The sequence below is a fragment of the Eleginops maclovinus genome, chromosome 7 (genome assembly GCF_036324505.1).
Source record: "Eleginops maclovinus isolate JMC-PN-2008 ecotype Puerto Natales chromosome 7, JC_Emac_rtc_rv5, whole genome shotgun sequence".
In the NCBI taxonomy this organism is placed as follows: Eukaryota; Metazoa; Chordata; class Actinopteri; order Perciformes; family Eleginopidae; genus Eleginops; species Eleginops maclovinus.
Window position 1 is genome coordinate 18,649,521 of NC_086355.1, and position 21,489 is coordinate 18,671,009.

General features: G+C 39.9%; 1 protein-coding gene across 1 annotated transcript in view; it reads right to left on the reverse strand.

Annotated features, from left to right (window-relative positions):
- ptpn4a (protein tyrosine phosphatase non-receptor type 4a) overlaps positions 1 to 21,489 on the reverse strand; it is an 87,112-nt gene that overhangs the window by 14,371 nt on the left and 51,252 nt on the right. Inside the window, exons 8-16 of the mRNA XM_063887786.1 lie at positions 19,082 to 19,202; positions 17,717 to 17,804; positions 16,682 to 16,770; positions 11,988 to 12,051; positions 8,866 to 9,038; positions 7,849 to 7,917; positions 7,597 to 7,731; positions 6,493 to 6,657; positions 420 to 579 (exon numbers count right to left, since the gene is read on the reverse strand). Coding sequence (XP_063743856.1) covers positions 420 to 579; positions 6,493 to 6,657; positions 7,597 to 7,731; positions 7,849 to 7,917; positions 8,866 to 9,038; positions 11,988 to 12,051; positions 16,682 to 16,770; positions 17,717 to 17,804; positions 19,082 to 19,202 — 1,064 coding nt within the window. The remainder of the gene's footprint in view (positions 1 to 419; positions 580 to 6,492; positions 6,658 to 7,596; positions 7,732 to 7,848; positions 7,918 to 8,865; positions 9,039 to 11,987; positions 12,052 to 16,681; positions 16,771 to 17,716; positions 17,805 to 19,081; positions 19,203 to 21,489) is intronic.

Sequence of the window (21,489 nt, forward strand, 5' to 3'; positions counted from 1 at the left end):
TACCGTCCTCCTCTGAGGCAAAGGAACATTGGCTCTGGGGCTAACATTATGCATTATTAATTGGTTTGTCATGTTGGTTAAAACCTTTTAACTTCATTCCACTAGATTTAAAGATCTAAAGCTGCAAATAAATATGTTTGGCCACTAGGGGTCTAAAAAATACACCAAAACAAACTAATATATCTAAGGGGGTAAGTAAGTTAGAAAATGTACATCTATGAACATTGCAAATGGGGTTTATTAATTAGAAAAATATTCTGCATAATCAATCTGTCTAATGAAATCTAAGGAGGTTTACATTTGTGCAACATTTTCTGTCAAAGATATAAAATAGAAATGCTGAAGGGAATATTTTATTACGATAGATAAAATAGTTTTAATAAGCACCACGTGTGACCGTCTTGTTCGGTTATACTGACCGTGGTCTTGTCGGCGTTGACAGGGACGTCGTACATCTCGTTGAGGTGGTTGTCCAGGAGGCTCTGCTGGGAGTGGGCCTGGATGATCTGGCTCAGGGTTTTCCTGCTGAGCTGTTTCGGGGGCAGAGCTGGAGGGAGGCCGTCAGACCCGTCTGGAGACCTGAGGGAGGTAAAGAGAAGGGGGGAGTGTGAAGTTCAGATAATTGTTGAAAGCTTATATTTATTATTGAAGCATCTGATTGGGAAAACTCGTGTTCCAGCTGTGGTGATATTTCCCTTATTTCCCATTCTGATTTTGTTGGCCAACAGAGAACAAATTACAAAAGCAGAAAAAAAGTAGAACACTGACTAGAGAACCAAACATAATCGTTTACAGTGCAGATGTTTTTCACAGTTTCCCAACAAGTACATTTCAGATTTTGAAATGCCAGAATAATGTAATCTGAAATATTTATCATTGCTCCCGATATCTTCACCTTTTTTAATCATCAGTTTTGCATAAACTGCAGCTTGTAAAGTTCTTAAAATGTGTATTAATGTTCTTTTACTGTCTATGAGTAGCAGGTTAATATAAGTGATCATCATTTGCTGAAAATCCATATCGTTCCTCCCTATTTACGGTTCAAAAATGAAATTGCTCTCTGGCAGAATAACTGCTGATGAAAAAAGTTTAATGGCCTGACATTTTAAAACATGCTTGGAAACTAAAAGGAACAAATACACAGCCACAGAAAAGAGGAGAAAATAAACAAAGGTCCTAATAAAGTGTGTTGATTGAAAAAGAAAAAAGAGACAAATAGTGAAAACCAGATAAAGCGGAGTGAGAGAGGAAGAGATTGCAAGAGACAGAAAGGCTTAATAGCGCTGCGTTAGTCACAATGCATTAACCTCAATAAAAGGGCTGCGAGATGAAGGAAAACACCCCCCCTTCATCATCCACACACTAAAAGGCAGTCAGTGTGTACGAAGGAACGACACAAGGCAGTCAGGTAATGCTTTCAGAAACATCATGGGGCGCTCTCTGGGGGGTAAGAGTGTGTGTGTGTGTGTGTGTGTGTGTGTGTGTGTGTGTGTGTGTGTGTGTGTGTGTGTGTGTGTGTGTGTGTGTGTGTGTGTGTGTGTGTGTGTGTGTGTGTGTGGGCACTCCTTTGGGGGCGAGAGCACCAGTCAAAGCACATTGCCTTTGTTTTGGCTCTGGCTACTGGTGCCACTTTGTGTTTGAAACACACACATGGAATCTAACATGTATTATGGGTCAGACGCAGGTCAGGCTTTCAGAAGGAGGGCAGAGCACAGCAGGCCCGGGCCCACACCGAACATCCCCCTGCATTACTGTGATTCCTCAACACAACACACATGAGTGAAATGGATATGAACGTGTCTTCCTACCACACCACTACACAGGCAAAGCCCTGGGATATGGAGATGTAACCCTTGTCGACAGCGGACATGACTAAACGTTGCTTTTTAGTTTTCCTTCCGTCAAATGCTTTGATCCTTTTTCCTTCAGGAACATTTTGAAAGCCTGATGACATACATGAGAAGGTCTGAAACAAGCTGCTAGGAAGTATGAGGTCAGATTATTCTCAGTATAAATTAATTCACACAGAAGGATTCACAAATGTAAATTTGTTTATATATGAATATCTCTTTAACCCATTTTGGCCTAAAACGCCTGGAAAAAATGCCTGTACAACCTATGGGCGATTTTAGAAGAAGCCCCTAAAGCCTGAACTGTTTCTGGAAATTCAGCAATTGTGTCAACGCCTACTAAATAATTTATTTCTCAGCCTCTGTAGCAGATAGAAACACAATTCAAAAAGTATTTGAGAGCTTACAGCTGTGGGTTTCATGAGTGGCCTCTGCAGGTAAATCGACTTTCAACCCTGGGGTACGGTTGGAAAAACTCTGTGGATTAGAGTGGTAATTCTCCGTCCTCCACTCGGTTTCAAAACCTTGGAACTCATGGTCATCATCATCGTCGTCTTCAAACATATGTCTTAACCATAAATCCCGGTTGATTGGTTTGATGGGTTCAAAGTCGTCAGCAATAATGTCATCAGCGCTGTTCAGATCGTCAATATCACTACCTTCACTAACTTCAAAATTCCCTCCGCAGTAAGCTAAGTCTGCCACGATTGCTCGAAAAAAATCCAAACAGTGCCACGTGTATATTCTGATGCATTTCATTGGCTAAGAGGCCGATAATTAATGCTAAAAAATACCACAGAGCTCTTGTACCAGAAAATGACGTATCCGCTTTCCCGGCTTCAATGGCAGAATGACGCAACAGTGCCCCCGGTTTTAATGGTAGAGATGCAGCAACGCTTTCCCGGATTAAATGGGTTAAAACATTAATGCAAAAAATCTGTATGTTTTAATTAAAATAAGTTCTGCAAATGTTCGTTTGATCCAAACACATTTCTTTTTTCAAATATTACAAATTGTACCCACATGGAAACACACCAACATGATTGGCTGAAAATAAATGAGGCGCCTGATTGGCTACTGAAAGTTCTTCCGCTGAAAGAAATGCATTGGTGAATAGAGCAACGGCACAAAAAATTAAAACCGAAAAAAATAAAATAAACCGAATGCAGGGAGGTACATGCACGAAAAGCGGTTTGTAAATGCAGGTTCATGGGTTTGTATATAATTGCAACACTTGAGAAAAAAAAAAAAAGCGTTTTTTTTTAAGGAAATGTCTAACACCTTAACTTTTTGACCTTATAATAAAGCATAACATTGCATTCAAAGCCACCAAAAGATATACTTAAAAAGACTTCCAGTGCACACCCAAAGCTGTTTTTCCAACTAAAGGATTTTTGCTCAAACCAACCCTTGCATGACAACCTTGAAAAAGCACGTCTGTTTTAAGCATATAATGTAATTTATCATGGCATATACCATACTGCTGTAGCGCTGTTGTGTCAGCACATTATGTTATTGTGCCTTTTTGATCCCCCACACTGTCAAGAAAATATAGACGCTGCATTTTGAAAAGCGTCGCTGTAATGTGGCGCGGTTAGCTAAACTGATCATTTACACAACTAAAAACAGAACATTATGAAGAAGAGTGTCTGAGGGTTATGGCTTTGTTGTATTACTGCTCGAGAGTGGAGCTGACACAGCGTCTAACTGTGGCCTGTGGGACAGGAAGCAGATTCTAATTTAGATTTTATTGGAGGAAAATCTTGGGAGGAACTTTTGGATTATGGGGTCTGAGAAAAGTGACAGACGATAAAATATTGCAATATGTTTGGAGTCATATCATCTTAAATAGCAAGTAAAAAGTCATTGTATATGAATATTTAAGATTAGGGATGCAAATATAATTGGATGACTTATTTTAGAGGAAATTGAGTGGTTATTGTTAGATATTCATAAAAGGCACCTATAAAGTCGGAACGGAAGACTTACTAAAATTCCTAGTCAGTCACGTTTTTTGGAGCCTATTCGTTTAGCAAAAGTAAATATTTTGGGTGAAAGATTTCACATTTTAGGGGTTTTGTTTTCGGTTGTCCGTAAAAAGCTCTATGGCGTAACAGAAAAAAGCCTCTTGGTATTATAATGTAAACCCAACAGGAAGTCAGCCATTCTGGATTGTATGGGCTATTGTTTGCCCATTTTGCACATTACACAAACTCCTACAGTTTTGATCTGATCATCTTGAAATTTGGTCAGCGCCATTGTAAGACCTTGAAGATCCAAAGTTATTCAACACTTCCAACTTTAATTTTCTATTGTATTTCATTCTTTGTGTAATGCCTGTTAACATGCTCCTAGACATAGAACAAAAAAAATTGAGGTGAACAAAGTGTATCTAATGTATTCAGATCTAAAACTGATGGCTCCTTAAAACAAAACTTGGAATCTGGATTGGAAACAGTTCTTTTCGGAAAAGCATCACAATAGAAACAGTGGAGGAGGCAACACTGAGACACCAAAGCTTCATTAAAAACATCAGTTTGTTCTTTTGTTAATATTCTAGTTTTAAAATTGTATCGAGGTAACTTTTTTCAGATTCCGCTTTTTGTTTTGACGGGCCCGACTAATGGATAAACTTCTCAAAAAAGTAGTAATCTTGTTTAGGCATTAAATGTGGTAGTTTTCCATTTTTACCTCTTGCTGTTATTCCAAATGAACTGTGCATGAACTGCATGTAAAAAGCTCCGTTTGATCTTACTCATCATGAAATTATGGTGAGTAGCTTTTATGCTTCAGGCTGAATGTGGTTGTTACAATAACAGAATGCTTACACGAGGAGAATGATTGGCACAGAGCTTCAAAAAACTTGACTCCTTTGTGTAAAAAAATTAAAGTAATAAGTAAAAAGGTGAAACACAATTACCAGATAGATTTTCAATTTGATTAAAAACTAAAGTTGATTATTTTACAGACTTTGTTGTTTTTTTAAGCAGAAAAATGTAGTTTAAAAAAAGAAAACCATATGTGGGTGTACAAAATGGTATTGGCTATTGTGATTGGACACATTTCACTGAGCCAATATGAATGAGCATGAATAATGTGCATGAGGAAGAGAGCGCAGGTGATTATGTCATTTTTTGGCTCTGTAAGTGATGAGCCAACTCCTGCTGTCCGTGTGTGTGTGTGTGTGTGTGTGTGTGTGTGTGTGTGTGTGTGTGTGTGTGTGTGTGTGTGTGTGTGTGTGTGTGTGTGTGTGTAGCTTTGTAGGCAGCGGAAATACCACTGTAATGTTACTCAACCACTCTGATCTCCAACTGAGATACGTTCCATCTTCCCATCGCCATACACACACACACACACACCTACCATTGTAACAGGATGCCGTATTTACACTGCATCTTTAGCCTCATCCAAATCCCAGAGACTCAAACACATAGTGCATATCACATCCCAGCTCTTTTCCAGATCAATATAGCAAATATATGGCTGCTGGAGAATCAAATAAAATAAACTGATATATTAGGCATCTTTTAATATATAAGTCTCTAAATGTTTTCCTATCCTGAACAACACATTTGACTAACTAACTAGTTGTCACTGAAATAGACCTGTCATGAGTGCCTCTTTGTTTGGTATGATATTTTCTAGAAATAGTTGTGATAAATTATATAAAATTGTCTTAAGACCATTCAAAGTTACTGGTGTGATTAAGGTATAAAAGCAATATAATGCAAGTATACCCTTGCAAAGAGCAATTCCTTCAATTACAATTTGTATTGAATAAAAATAAAAACACTTGGGATTTTTGTATACTGTGATGTAAAGATTTTAAAAAAGATCCCCAAAAATAAATAAAAAGCCACTGTACCTGAACGATAAATAAAGTACACCCTTAGGCCGAGATAATAAAACCATAAGTCGGCAATGTAATTATTGTGATAGCTTTAGCACATTTTTTAAAATAACGTATATTTTGTTTATTTAATAGTGAGACTGCACATTAATAAACATGTATGTGAATGGCTGTTTTTCATCTGCTTTCCCTGGACTGATGTTGTTAGTCCCCCTTTCAAAAGTCGCTCACTCTACTTTTACCCATCGGTTTGAGGCTTTAAAACTGAAATTATGAACTTTATTAGTTTACAAACAGTCACAGTCACAAACACACACACTGTCACACACACACTTATTCCTGGTTCAGCCCTGTTGTATAACCTCTCCGCCCTGCTACCAGCCATAAACACATTTTACAGGCTGTTTTTCAAAGGCTTCATCTTTCAATGGGACTGGCTAAGTGACACTGGGAGAGGGTGTGAACCGTCGGGAGAAGCCACAGGCACAGACAGACATTTAAAAAGCAGCCGACTCAGCAGAACAGTCAGACTCAGTGGCACTGACACTGATGGGTGAAATTAAACTTCAGAATTAAACGGTGGCTGTTTGAGGAGGGTTGTTTAATTCATGAGGCTCATTTAAAGTTAAATTATTTCCATGCCACTTAGTCAGAGGTTGTTGTTTTCCTTTTTTCTTAAGACAAACAGCTTTGAAGAAAATATGGGGGGATGTGGGTGCATGAAAAAGAAGAAAATAGAAGAAAAAAGGAAACTTGGAGAAATTAAAACTTTGTCCCCTGACAGAGACTTACGGTGTTGAGTCCAAGCTGATGCTGTTTGCCTGCGTGGACGATGCTGACTTGTGATTGGACGAGGAGAAGACAGGTAGGCTGGGTGAGGCGTGGATCACATGATCGACCAGGTGGCCGACGGACGACGGGCGTAGTCGCGTGCCCTCTTGTACAAACATTGAGTTCCTGAAGCACAGACACGTACAAAGATCCTGCTGTTAGAGGGCTGATGATACAAGCTCAAATGTTTTTAATGTGCTGAATTTAGTATCACACACACACACACACACACACACTTATGTAAATCAGACTCATATTAATTACAAATTTAGATACTAAATATTACACAAGATACCCAAACTGGTTTATTTATTTTTGATTCGAATTTAAACACATTAATACTTCATTTAGACTGCAGGATTGGACCAGGAATACCAGGAATTTATGCAATTTTTACTTGATGTTTGTAGAAAAGTTGGAAGTCGGGCCAGGGTTCAGCTTCAGAAACTTGCTCATGGACACTTATGCAGTATAAATGATTGCTAATACATTCTAAAGCCGAGTGATAAAGTCATTTTATGAATGAATTCAAAGTTATGTTTAACAAAGAGGTTTAAAAAGAGGCCACAGGGCATGCTTCAAGCCAGAGAAAGAAAAACCTGTACAAAAAAGTGTTGAAATACATTCAAAGCAGCTCATGTAAGTTTGTTTTCAATACTGAACCTTGTTACTCTCTATCAGGGATTTCATTTTAGTTGTTTTTTTTGTAACTTATTTGAATTATTGCTTTGGTTTTCAAATTATTTTAATCTTAAATCAGATTTTGGGGGAACAAATTAAAGATTTCATTTTTATTCCACATTCCTGTCAAGGTATACCTTACTGAATTTAAAAATATATATATATTTTCCCACAAAACAAAGACACAGACACATAAATAAAATATCTTGAGCTGCATTTCCTCTAAAACTAAATGGGACTTCTAATTTTAAATGAGCTCAATAAGTGTAAAAACTGTGCTTAATTTTATATTTTCCTCACTATGAAAATGCTTATTTAAATGTGTTCTTTCAAAAATGTCTAATGTGAACCTTCAGTGAACGTAGACTTGAAACTCGGACTCACTGATTGGGCGTCCCGGGCGGCGATCGAGTGGGCAGGCTCTGTGTCTCCAGTCTCTCGTCTGATAGGCTGTTCCTGCTGACCGACTCCCAGTCAGTCCCGCCCACCAACTTCCTGGCTAATGGCTTACTGGGAGATCTGTGCAGAACAAGACAATAATTTGGTTTGAGCTAAAATAAACCCATAGTTAGAATACCCTACTTCTACCCTTATAGCTTTGTGATGGCTAGAGTGAATTAGAACGTTCCGGATTACCTTGCAAACACTCTGTCCTTGATGCCTTTCTCCTTTCCATACTGCACAGACTGCACCTCCGTCCGCCCGCTAAAGAAAAAAAATAACAAAAAGAAACCCAATCAGTGGGCTGTCTTGGAAAATCTAACTTTAACTAAAGTGAACCAAGCAGGAAATGTTTAACTCTTGAAGGTTTAAAAAAAGAAACTGATTTCCAAAGCTAAATAGAGGTGAGAAATTAAGTGACCATAGTTAGCAAGCCCGTAACAAGAACAACATTTTCAATATGGATTCACTGTTAATAAACAACAGTCAAAAGTATTTTTTTACTTGAAAAATCAGTCACCATCCAAAAATGAAAACACACACACACACAGCAAAACCAAAACATCAGAGCAGCAAGGCTTGTTGGTTTCATCACTGCTGCTGAATAATTCATCACAACCCCTCCATCGCTCAGTTCATATCTCGCTCATACTTCATAGAAAGGGATATAAATAAAAGCTACCAATGAATTAAAACTGAGTTGTCAGTAGTTATGATACAGTCAAATCTTTGTAGAAGCTATTTTATTGTATTTTTCTGTCTCTTTTCCAATTTAAAATCCCAGAAATGTACATTATATAATCAAGGTGAAGGGGTTTATTAGAAAATAGCAGTGGCAACAGTGGTGTGGGACTTTCAAGTGACTTTCACGTGGTCAAAATGAATAATTAAGTGGTGGTTTTTCTAGGTGGAAAGAGAATTAGTGGCAACCGCTAGCCCTTCCATTGTTGCAGTCTCTCAACACAGAGTGAAACAACTGCATCAACTTCCAAACAAACATGTCCTACTGTTGATGTTTCCCCGGAGTGCTAATCCTGCTGACTGAAGGCCGACAAATCTACTACATGTCCGCTCCATTTATGTGTGTGTCTGATCAAGTGTGTGTGCACGTCAGTCTGTCAAAGTCAGGCTGTCAACAGGAAGACTCTCCAGAAATCCTCTGTGGATTATCCCCATACCCCATGAGGAGTGTGTGTGCCTGATCCTTCTTACCAGTATCTGAACTTAGAGCCCAGAGTGAAGTAGTGAGCGAAGAAGTTTTTCTGTGGCGGGATGGGTCGATCCAGCCTAAAGAAGGTATGATGCTCCACACAGGACTTCCACAGGTTTTTACAAGCCCGGTAGTTCACCATGTTGAAACCCAGCAGCGTCTCCCGGGTCTCGGTCTGCGTGCAGGGAGTGAAAGACAACATTAGCAGGCCGTTAAATATCACTTTGGTATTCAGCATGTGATGTGACCTGTACTCAGTTAATTCAGAGTCAAACTGTAGTAAGACAGGAAGTGTGTGACTGCTTAAACTCGTTATATATTACTTCTTAAAGGAATAGTCCGGCAAAAATTGACCCCAGGGTCTTTTTCTGCATGAAAACTGATCAAGTAAGCTAATCAATCAGTATTGGGCTGGCCCGGAAAAACCGGGCGCAACGCTAATAACCAAAGTGGCTTACAGTGCATTCGATCGGGGCAGTGACCAGAACAGAGGCGGCTGGCCCATAGGGGGCGCTGGGGCTCTGCCCCACCAGCTGTTGAGGGGAACAAATATTTTTTGCATATTTTTTTTTAAATCAATGTCAGTTTTACTTAATAGTGTGTGTGCCTACATGCAATTTAAATCATTTAAACAACATTTCCACCAACTAACACTCATTAAACAGTGAATTTCCACTGACAGACAGTGTATCATTCTCTCGTGGGGCGATCGGCAAAGTGCCCCTGACCGGCAGCTAAACAGCCAATCCGGTTATGGTTGCTAGGGAGAAATTATGAATAATTGGCCTATCAACGTCGCCAAATTTAACGCCGGTGGGGCGCTGGAAATTTAGCCCCAACTGCTACGTAAAATGCGTGAAGGTTTAGGATTGCTGTAGCTACATAAGGAGCCAGCGATAGTTTTTTTTCGTAGTGCGACTCCCAGACTCTGTCCTACGCTACGTGGGGAAAAAATACGTGCGACGACGAAGAGAGATGATGGCGATGTAATAGGTAATAATATTATAGTATGTAATTATAATATAGTTGTGGAGAATGCTTTGTTGTTTCTCTCAGGCTGTGACATGCAATGACAACTGTATGGCACTGATGCTGTTTTCTCCAAGTAAATGCATTTATCTTGAGAGAGGGTATTAAAATAAATTTATGTAAAAAATTTTGAAAATAACTTGGTTCTAAATTCTTTGTATATGTTACATTTGAATAGGAAAGTTCTGTTTCATTCTCTCTTCTCAACCCACACTCACTCATTCACTCACTCACTGTTGATTTGTATAGATTCAGCTGAAATCATACCCTTGTTGTTCATTTATCCCTTGATTGTATTGTATAGTATTTGATAGCATAAAGTCTAATATAGCTGTACATTGTTACTTTTTCTGTGAAGCTGGAAACTGTGAAATTAAATTATTATTGTGGAACTGTAGTCATTTTCCGACTGTTCATTTGAATGCTTATGCTAAATTAGGCAGGGAAATCTGTTGGCACACTAGCCCCACCAAGATTTTTTTTCACCAGCCGCCACTGGACCAGAACGCTTCCAAAACGGCATTTTTTAAACACTAGCATGGCTTGAAACAGCACCAAACCTGTGAAGTAGCATGACTAGGGTCTCTACACATAAAACGGAGCACCAACAACGTAGTTTGCAAACCCGAAGTTTATTAAAAGGAACGGTTTTACAAGACTCACCAACTGCCCCCCATTCCAGCTCCTCTCCAAGGAAAGTCCGCACAAGTCGATTATCGAATGCACCGGAGTTCAGTTCAAGGAGCAATGTTTTGGAATGTATAATTCCATGGAAATTCATTTATCATATATGACACGGAAATGAAAGGAGTCACATGTAACTTGCATGCAACTCCTTTCATTGGAATTATACATTCCAAAACATTGCTCCTTGAACTGAAGCTGGTGCATTCGATAATCGACTTGTGCGGACTTTCCTTGGGGAGGAGCTGGAATGGGGGGCAGTTGGTGAGTCTTGTATCATAGTTCTTTTTAATAAACTTCGGGTTTGCAAACTACGTTGTTGGTGCTCCGTTTTATGTGTAGAGACCCTAGTCATGCTACTGCAGAGGTTTGGTGCTGTTTCGAGCCATGTTTGTGGTTAAAAAATGCCGACTGGAAGCGTTCTGCGCACTGCCCCGATCGAATGCACTGTAAGCCACTTTGGCTATTGGCGTTGCTCCCGGATTTTCCGGGGAAGCTCAATACTGGTTAATGAAAGAAAAAAACTCTCTGGAGGGCTTACTTGATCAGTTTTCATGCAAAAAAAGACCCTGGGGTCAATTTTCGCCGGACTATCCCTTTAACGCTTGTGTCTACTGTTTCATTTTTTTAGCCTTGAGCAACGGTTTCTCCATTACTATTGGCTAACTGTTTTTTATTTTTTATTTCAACAGTTACTTTTGGCTAAATGTTTCGACAATTTGTCCAGTTCTGCTAGCTAACTATTTCAAATTTTAATCCAACTCCTTTTTTTTTGGATTATATTATGGTCTTCAACCCTGGCAGCTCTTGAAAGATGCAAATATATACAGTATATACACTGTATGTCCAGATGAATTCAGGGAGGAAGACAAGACAAGAACATTTTTACATAAAAAAGGCTTCTAATTTTAAAGAACTCTAAGAATGAATGAGGACTATGAAAATGAGCGTGAAGCTATTCAGCGAGTTGACCGAACATGTCAAAATTGTTTGTTAAATTGAGAATATAAAAAGAGATCCACATGTCAAACAAGGGATGCAGGACACAGAGGGGGATTAGAGAGGGGTGAACCAGGACACAGGCAGCAGGGGGTTAATCTGACACTGATTACACACACATATATGCAGACACAGCTCAGCTATCAACAACACACACACACACACACACACACACACACACACACACACACACACACACACACACACACACACACACACACACACACACACACACACACACACACACACACACACACACACACACACACACACTCACAGTCACAGTCTGTATGTACGGGGACCCAAAGGATGAACTCTTTTATCTCTTCAAAAAACACAATTGCGGTGGGGAGGTGGTGGTGGTTAAGGTGTGTGTGTGTGTGTGTGTGTGTGTGTGTGTGTGCACACCTACCACTTCTCTTCTTAGCTGGATGAAGAACTGTTTGCACTTGAAAGAGATTTTCACTATTTTCAACCTGCAAGCAGAAAAAGACAAAAGCCATACAAAGAGAAATGAGGGTCTCAGCAGTTAATGAGCGCATCACCATTTTGACACACTGATGTTACATTTTTACACTTGTGTTTGTAAAGGTCAGTAATTGTACCTGGAAAAATAAATAGTGGGTTTGCCCAAATACTAAACAGTATAGCACTTGTGAACAAAATGACCTTAGAAACTGTATTAAATATTAATTTGATGATTTTGTAATGCTAAAAGGTCTCCTATTATGCTATTTTATGGCATATATTATAGGTCTCAAATATATATAAAAAAACACGTCTCTGACTGGTTTTGCTCAAAATACAAAACAGATCATCCATTTTAGCATGTCCGCTATCCCTCTGTTTCAGCCCCGTTTTCGAAAGTGCTGATTCTGTGAGTGTCGCTTTAAATTTGAGCTGAGCTGAAGCTGGCCACACTCCTTTGGATGCAGCTCTCTGTCTGAAGAGCTGGTTTCTAACCGAGATACTCAGCTAAACGCTGCCGTGATTAAACGCCATATTATGTTCAAAACCACATCAGGCATTATTTCTGAAACACTTCTCAGAGTTTACCACGAGAACAGAGACCTTATATGTATTATAAATACAACACCTCTAAGTCCCTCCTGCAGACATCCTGCTGAATACACACACACAAAGAGGTGGATTCAGTTTGCGGCTGTATATTGCGGACGATAAGTTGAGACGTGTCACGTGGATGGGACGTTGCCAGGAGTTCAATGTAAAATCAGCCTACATTTCGGTTATGACATCATATCGGCTGCAAATCTGAAACAGCTCGTTTGTACCCCCGTCTTTAGAGATGTGAGTCAGGAGGAAAAGAGAGAGGGTTGTATTATCTGACGCTGTGAGTCTGTTTACACACCGGGGACACATATTTATGTATAAAAGACAACACAAAGGGCATTTTGCATAATAGGGGACATTTAAGGGGAATAAATGGCATCTGTAATAATCAACATTTTAACAGTATCATATTTGTTGTTCATGAGAAAGGTTTTTTAGGCATTTCAGTAACTATTATAGCAACCCCAAATGATTCCTGTGTATCTTTCTAAGTCCTCAGTCTTCCTTTGGGAAATCATCTTCTTCCACACTGCCTGAAATGATGCTATACATTTTCTCTCACCTTGTCCCAGTCCATCACTGAAGCTTTATGATGCGAGTGAAATATTTAAACACAACTCCATAACTTTAATGGCTAGCAGATGCTATTTCTGGAAGCTAACTGACAGCACCCTGGACAGCTTTTCATGGATAACAAGGGAGATACTCTGGAATAATGGAAAACAGGAAACATTATTATCCGCCCTACAATGCTCTTATTGGTCGTCTGTTTCTTAACAAGCACAAACAAAATATTGATATTGTGAGAATAGACTAGATATCATCTGAGATTTTGGATAGGGTAATATTGCAGCAAGTGTTTTCTGATAATGATCATTATATATGAAAAATCCTATTGTGTTAAAGGGGTCCTATTGTGCTTTTGGGGTTTCTCCCTTCCATGTAGTGTTATATAGTTTTTAGTGCATGTAAATGGTCTGCAAAGGCAACAATCACAAAGTTCCCTACAGAAGGAGTTTCTCTCCCACACACTCTCGCCCTGCCTGAAACGCCTCCATTGCACTCCTTTGTTTACTTCCGTAACATAATGACATCACTATTTAAAACTTGCACTTCTATTAGCTAGAGCTCAATCACATTGTACATTGTGTTTAAGGGGCGGGACATTTCTGAAACATCACTAATCGGTGGACCAATCACAACAAAGCCAGACACCTAACTAATCAGAGCCGAGTGGCTCTGGTTTCAGACAGAGGGTGAAGAGAGGTGCTGCAGCACAGGCAATGTGAGGAAAAAACCACACTTTTTGAACATTAAAGCATGTAAACATGTCACAGTAGAGGCAAACATTAAAATATCAACCTGAAAATTAGCATAATATGTACGCTTTTGAAAGACTTACTCCATATGCCAAACCTTGATCCAATCCACCCACATCAAGTACTACACAGTAAACATAGTAATAAAAAGACAGTAAAGATAGATACACAATGGCATGTTCAAACTAAACTTTCAGGAATAAATAAATAGACCTACAATCCACACTTTCTCTTGAATCACCAGTTCATCAAGTAAGCTGACCCATGTGTCAGATCCTAACTGTTCATTCAACCTCCGACCTCTTACTTATACTGAGCTGAAGGCTACGATTAAAACCATCTTGGAGTCTCCTAAAATCCAAACCATGCCCTCCTTTTTCAATCTGTGTTGTATCTAGTCATGCGTTTAAAGAGGCACAAATGAAATAATATTCAAATCAGAGGACCACGCACACGCGCAGTAATAAGAGGTCTGCTGACGAGCGGCAGCAGAGTAACATAATCCCTTCCCAGAGCTCTGTTGCCGCTTTGACTCATCGCTGCCTGCTAAATATATTTTACATTCTTACTCACACACTCTCGCATGGGCAAACACGCGCACGCACACATGCTTGGGCAGAGTGTGAGTCATGCGGGATCTAAGTGTGGCTCATTTGTCAAGCTGCTGTGAACAGGAGTAGGAAAGAGGCAACAATCTAAATGTCTCTCACTCTTGGCCCATTTCTTACTGTATCGTACAGTTCAATTCATTATAATAACAGAGGACAAATACTAAGACTTTCTTTAGGAGAGGGGGGACAAAATCAGGGCGCCAAGGCTTGAGAGACACTGTTGTATATTGTGTTGCTCTGTATTTCTCACACGTGGTGGTGGACAGCTGTTGGGGAAACCACTGTTGGTCTCTAAATTTAGCTCAACTGACTGGATATGCAGACGCGCGTGAACAAGCTAAAAAACAGTTGAAACTAAACTAGCTTAAACTGATTTTTCTCCAATTTATGCCAATTTATATTCATTCCAAACCCCGAAAAACAAAGTCTTTACCCTGAAATGTATCAGGATTTGACTTTTTTTCCCCAAATTGGAGTCGTGCCCCCAAATGTATTACTTTGATCTGTTCAATGTCAGTAAAGGTCCGCACAATGTCAGTAAAGCAAAACCCTTCTTTCTACAAACCCATTCACGCATTCAATCACCTCACTGTTGTCTGACATTCGCTGATGTCGACACACACACAGCAGCTGCTTGGTCAGGGTGTATGTGTGTGTCTTAGGCCTACACACGAGTGAATTATCTTCCGGAGTTACAGGGATTTGAGTAGTTACTATCCAACCCCCCGGCACCCATTAACATTTAGCCTCCCACAGAGCAGCAGCAGAGGACGGGAGGTTTCCAAGAATCGATGCTTTGGAGGGAGCAAGAGACATAAAGAGTGATGAGGGTAAGAGAATTGGACACAGAGAGGAGTGAAAAAAAGAACAGTAAGAAAGGTGGATGGCAAGCAGATTTGATTGCTTTAATATTTCCAGGAAATCTAGTTTCAATCATGGTCCTCTGCTTAGAAAAATCTGAGGGAATCATCTCCTTAATTCTGGAGAAGATAAACTAAGGCTTAATGTGATAAGGAGATATTACACGGCACATTCATCAGCAAAAAGGGTTCCTGGAGGCGGTTCAAGTGAAGCTGGCAGGGTTGATAGACAGAGATGTGGGTTAGAACATCCAGCTTGTTTCCCTAGATCAGGGGAAATGTTGCTAGGAGAAATGACGGAGAGATCAACTGTGTCTCAATTTGCGTACTTCATATTATTACTTCTTATAATTATTATTTTGAGAGCAAGAGAGCGTTCACAATATAAAACAAGGCAAAAAGGCAACACACTAGCAATACCACAATCACGGTCAAAAGTTTAGCGATAACACTACCTAGTGGAATTCGAACACTGGACACGTGTTTACAGTGTACGACAGGTGGTGTACAAAGGGAAGTATCCCTCAGGAAGTGGTGGTATGGCATTGGTCTATAGCCTCGTCAACATTTGAATCCCAGAAAGTAAGGCAGCAGAGATGCAACTGTTCCAGTGGAGCTTCTAGTAGTGACTGTTTTTTGAAGATGAAATATACCTGGAAGAAGCTTTGTTTTTTTTGTTGTAGCTGTGTTTTTTTTTTTTTTATCCACAGTTGTACTCTATCGCAGTTGATAGCTGCCAGGTTTTCTGCTTTTGCCACAACAGTAGCTTCACTGAAACTGTTTTGGGTCTGTAATTTTTATTATCACAAGCTTCATTCATTTCTCAAACTTAATTGATTCAGTTACATACTTGTTCAAAAAGTGTGTATATGTTTGTGGTCTTTTGGTACTAATTGGGGGAAAAAAACTGCTATTGAAGGGAAGAAACATTCTAAGCTACTGCACCTCACTCCACCCTGACCAACTGCCTCACTGAAAATAAAATCATTAATGCAAGCCAACTTTCTAAAACTGGACTGCGACAAATCTGATATGACAATCACGTGTATAACCCTAACAACCCACAACTTCTGCCTAACAACATCAACAACGCCACTGTCTTCTTCGAAACACTTCACAACAAATCTAGGAAAGTCCCCTCTCTTGGAAACGCCTTGTGCGCAAATCACACCTGGATGTGCTTCCTTTATGACACATACAGTGTGTGTGTGTGTGCGTGTGCGTGTGCGCGTGTGTGTCACTCACCATGCAAAAAAGTTGATCCGTATCCTGTTCTTGTAAACGACAATGCCGCCGGACATTACCCCAAGGAGAATCTCTGTGTTGCTCTGGTCCTGTAGACCGGGGAAAAGAGTGTGTGAGGAGTGTGTGTGTAGTGGATCCAGGTACACAACGCTAGAAACACAGAGGCTTCCTCACTGCCCTAAACAGGTTGCTGTTGGACAATGAGAGAATACTTTCCTTTGGAAGGTTAAAAAAGATGTGTAACAGTGCATGGTTGATATGTGATCCATACACCTCCCCCCAAACCTTATCGTAAGGAACACATGTGGAATGTAAATTAACTACAATGTGAAATAAAATTCCACAACCAAATCTCTACGGATATTTAGTAAAAAATATGTGATTTATTACGAACAACTGCTAGTAATGTTAGCTGTTAGCATCCGGAGAAAGTTTGCCTTTTTTTTTTATAAGAAAAAGAAAAATGAATATGAATAGATATATAAATATAAGCATTATTATGATGTCTGTGTCATGAATCATGGCTCCCTCTGTAGTAGTGGCTGACTCCCACTAACATCCACCTGGATCCATCTTTTTCATATATCTGTACATATATTCACATTAATACTTTTCAATTTTTTCCCTCTAATTGTGGGGTTTCTTTGGGGACAAATGTGTCATTTGTTATATGTGGCTACATAAATAAAATGTATGTATGATTGATTGAACAATAACATTATAATAATAAAACATTTTATTTAGAGGCGCCTTTCAAAGAGGCCAAGGACACCTTACAATTCAGAAAATAAAAACAGTACAAAAGGACAGTAACAGGGAACATGTAGGGAAACAGGGGACATGTTACTAAGGCCTGTTTAACTTGTTAATGTGCATCCTTTCTGCAGGATGTGGGCATCAACATCTATTATAAACAACTTTAGTTCTTTTAAACAGCAACACAGAAAGAAGCAAACACATACAGCAGTGTTTAACATAGCACACATATGCACCCAAACAAGTGTGTTATCAGTGAGGAAATAAAACCTTACTTACCCTTGCATAGTGCAGCTCTACCCCGTAGAGCTCCAGCGTGCGTGCTGTGTTCAGATAATTAAACTCTGACTGGGCAGGAGATAGACCGCTGAGAGAGGCGAGGGAGAAAGGGATGGGTTCAAAGACAGATGGGGGAGGGAGGTTGTGCGTGGGAGCAAAGGGAGTGATGATGACAGGGTCAGTGGAAATAGAGAGAATAGGTGTCAAAGAGACATATGGAGGAGGAGAAAGAAAAGGAAGGGCACAAAAAGAAACAAAAGAAATCAAAAATTTGAACAGCAGGTTAAGGTCAGGTGAACTGTGGAAGTCAATAGTCAGCATCTGTAAGTGTAAGGTGGTGAGATTTCTTACTTTTCTCAGTAAAATAAATAAATCATCATTTCACTATGTTGCGCTCCATCATATTGTAAATGATAAGCTAAGGGGCGGAACATCCCTTAGCAGTTGACCAATCACAACAGAGCCGTCCAGCTAACCAATCAGAGCAGACTGGGCTCTGGTTTCAGACAGAGGGTGAAAAGAGGTGCTGTAGCACAGGCAGTATGAGAAAAATACAGATCCTTTTTTAACATTAAAGCATGTAAACATGTCACAGTAGAGAAGCTGAAAATTAGCATAATAGACATTTACTATTATTTAATAGACAACCATTTAAGACATGCCCTCGATTTAAATTATAACCTTTGATTTGTCTCACTAGACAACAATTGAGTTCATAATTAAACCAGTCAAACAAAAAACAATTGTAAAAATGGATGCTTTAAGGTTCATAAAAACAATAATTTCAATGGTTACAGGTTTTGATGTTGACTGGGAAAAGTAAACACCAGCCTGACTTTAGTTATGGAAATATAAAGCAAAATTGTATTGTATTGTATTGTATTGTATTGAATATTCAAGACCTGATTCTTTCTTCAGGATTTCCTCATCTTTCATTTCAAATACAGAAAAAACACTGTTTAAACAAACTACAGCGCTGTGAATCATGTAGGCAGAATTTGTAGGTGAATCCCAAAATCCCGCAAGAACAGCTGCAATGCTGGTCCTGTTTTTGCCAAATGTTTACTGTTTTGGCACATTCCTACGTAACAGTATAAACCGTCACATCGCCAAACCCGTATGATGTACACCGATGGTGGAATGAATCACTTTTACTGCCACAAATGGCTGTGTAGTGACTCCAGATGAAAAGAAACTTTATCTGAACACAGAGTAATCTGTTCAAGGTCTGGGATTCAATTTATTTCTGAGTGATTTTCCTGCCACAAGCACAGTTGAATGCTTCACTTCCTTTGTGTTTTTCTTTTGACATGCATTTGTCAGTGGAATCACTTTTCTGCTTGGTATTTTTGAGTCTCGGCGTACCTGTGCTGCTGGTGATGTTTGGCGACCTCTTTGTGGAAGTCTTGTGGAGGGTTGAGCAGGAAGCAGAATTCCGACAGATATCCCGCTGTATGCTCTGATTCACTGTAGTCCCCCAATTCAGCTATAAAAAAATACATCAATATTCAAACATATGAATACATTCATTGTGTTAACATACAAGTCATATTTATCTCATTAGAAAACGTATTGTAGCTCTGTATTGACATGAGTTTATTTTTTGTATGATAAATGATGCTATAGTGGAGCGATTTAACCCAGTGCTGGTGGATTGGCTTAAAATAACAATAATAATAATAAATAATACATTTTAAAAAGGTGTTCATATCATACAATTATGACATTTAATTATCAACTGTAACAATTTCCATTTATGTTGGATCTAATTTTTCTTAAATAAAAACACCTGCCCTAAAATATGTCATTAAAAAAACTGATACAAAAAAAAGCCAAATTATTAAACCAAATCATAACATATGTATGTCTATTATGTCCTTGATCTTAAAGTTTTTTGGCGCAGATCTGCAAAAACATGTTTTTTTATACTGCATGTGTTTACACAGGGAGGCATTGGAACAAACTCACAGTGGTGAAAAAACAATGAGAAAATGAGACTTCACACTTTAACTGCAAATTCTCAAACCTCTGACAATCATCTTCAACAACGAAAGTAGGATTTGTTTTTTTTTTAGTGTGCTGTTTATACACGTGTTTCTGTTACTTTGTTCTTGCAGATTTTGCAACAGAGCTAAAAAGCTATTTTATAATCATAATACAGATCACAAAGTCCTTATAGTGTGACCATACACCAATCTGATATATGACATTATTAAAAGAGATGATAAAGCAAGACTATGCCTTGGGGTTTCCCTTTCCTGTAGGGTGTTATCGGTTTTTCGTCATGTTAATTGTCTCCAAAGTTCCCTCCAGAGGAAGTTTCTTCCGCACACACTCCCCCCCTGCCTGAAACGCATTGATTGGACTCTTTTGTTTACTTCCGTAACATAGTGACATCACTGTGTCACATTTGCACTTCTGTTCTCTTCTGTTTGTTGCATGTGATAGGCTGAGTGGCGGGACATCTCTGAGCGGTTGATCAATCACAACATAAAAAGCCAGCTAACCAATCAGAGCAGGCTGGTCTCTGGTTTTAGACAGAGGGTGAAAAGAGGTGCTACAGCACAAGGCAGTACGAGAACAATAAAGACCTTTTTGAACATTAAAGCATGTAAACATATCAGAGTAGAGGCATAAAATACAAATATGAACCTGAGAATTAGCTTTATATGTCCTCTTTTAAAATTCTCTCCAAAACTGGATTGCAAGTATAGATCAATGTCTTCTTTTCTATAAAGATACATTCAAAATAGCAAAAGACAGAAGGTTAAGAAAATACAACTCTTTTTACTCAAAGATGATGAAAGAAGTGAGAGTAAGAAAGATAAAAAATGAAATAATTCCAAGGTCTTTCATCACCCTAAGAGGGAAAGGTGAATCTCTGAAGCGGTTGGCTCACTAGCTAGCACTATACACTCAAAAAGCATCAATTTAAGTCAAGTGGTCCCTTTCCGAGACCCAGCACCTTATCGTGGTGGAGATGTTTGTGTGCCCCGATGAACCTGGGGGCTGTGTTGTCTGGAACCTTGTGTTCCTGGTAGGGTCTCCCATGGCAAATTGGTCTCAGATTGGTTCAAAAAGACTCCATGAATAACACAATTGGAAGCGAGGATACCAGGCCCGGAGGAAGCCCGGGGTCCCCTTCTGGAGCCAGGCCCAGGAGGAGGACTCGTCGGCGAGTGTATGGTGGCCGAGCTTGCCACGGAGCCACAGCCCGAAAAAGCAACGTGGGCAACACCTCCGCTTCTCTGTCCCGCGGGCCCACCACCTACGGGAAACAGCGATGCGGTCGTGTGCGCTGCCAGAAGGGTGGCAGTGAAAGCAGAGGGTCTCGACGGACCAGACTCAGGCGACAGAAGTTGGCTTTGGGGACGTGGAATGTCACCTCTCTGGGGGGGAAGGAGCCGGAGCTTGAGGTGGAGCGTTACCAGTTGGATCTGGTGGGGCTCACCTCTACGCACAGTGTCGGCTCTGGAACCTTACTTCTGGATAGGGGTTGGACTCTATTCTTCTCCGGAGTTGCCAAAGGTGTGAGGCGCCAAACGGGTGTGGGGATACTCACAAGCCCCCGGTTGAGTGCCGCTTTGTTGGAGTTTACCCCAGTGGACGAGAGGGTCGCCTCCCTACGCCTGTGGGTCATGGGGGGGAAAACTCTGACTGTTGTGTGTGCTTATGCACCAAACCGAAGTCCTGTATGGGGCTCCTGAAGGGGACTCCTTAGTCTTGCTGGGAGACTTCAACGCACACGTGGGCAATGAGGAGACACTTGGAGG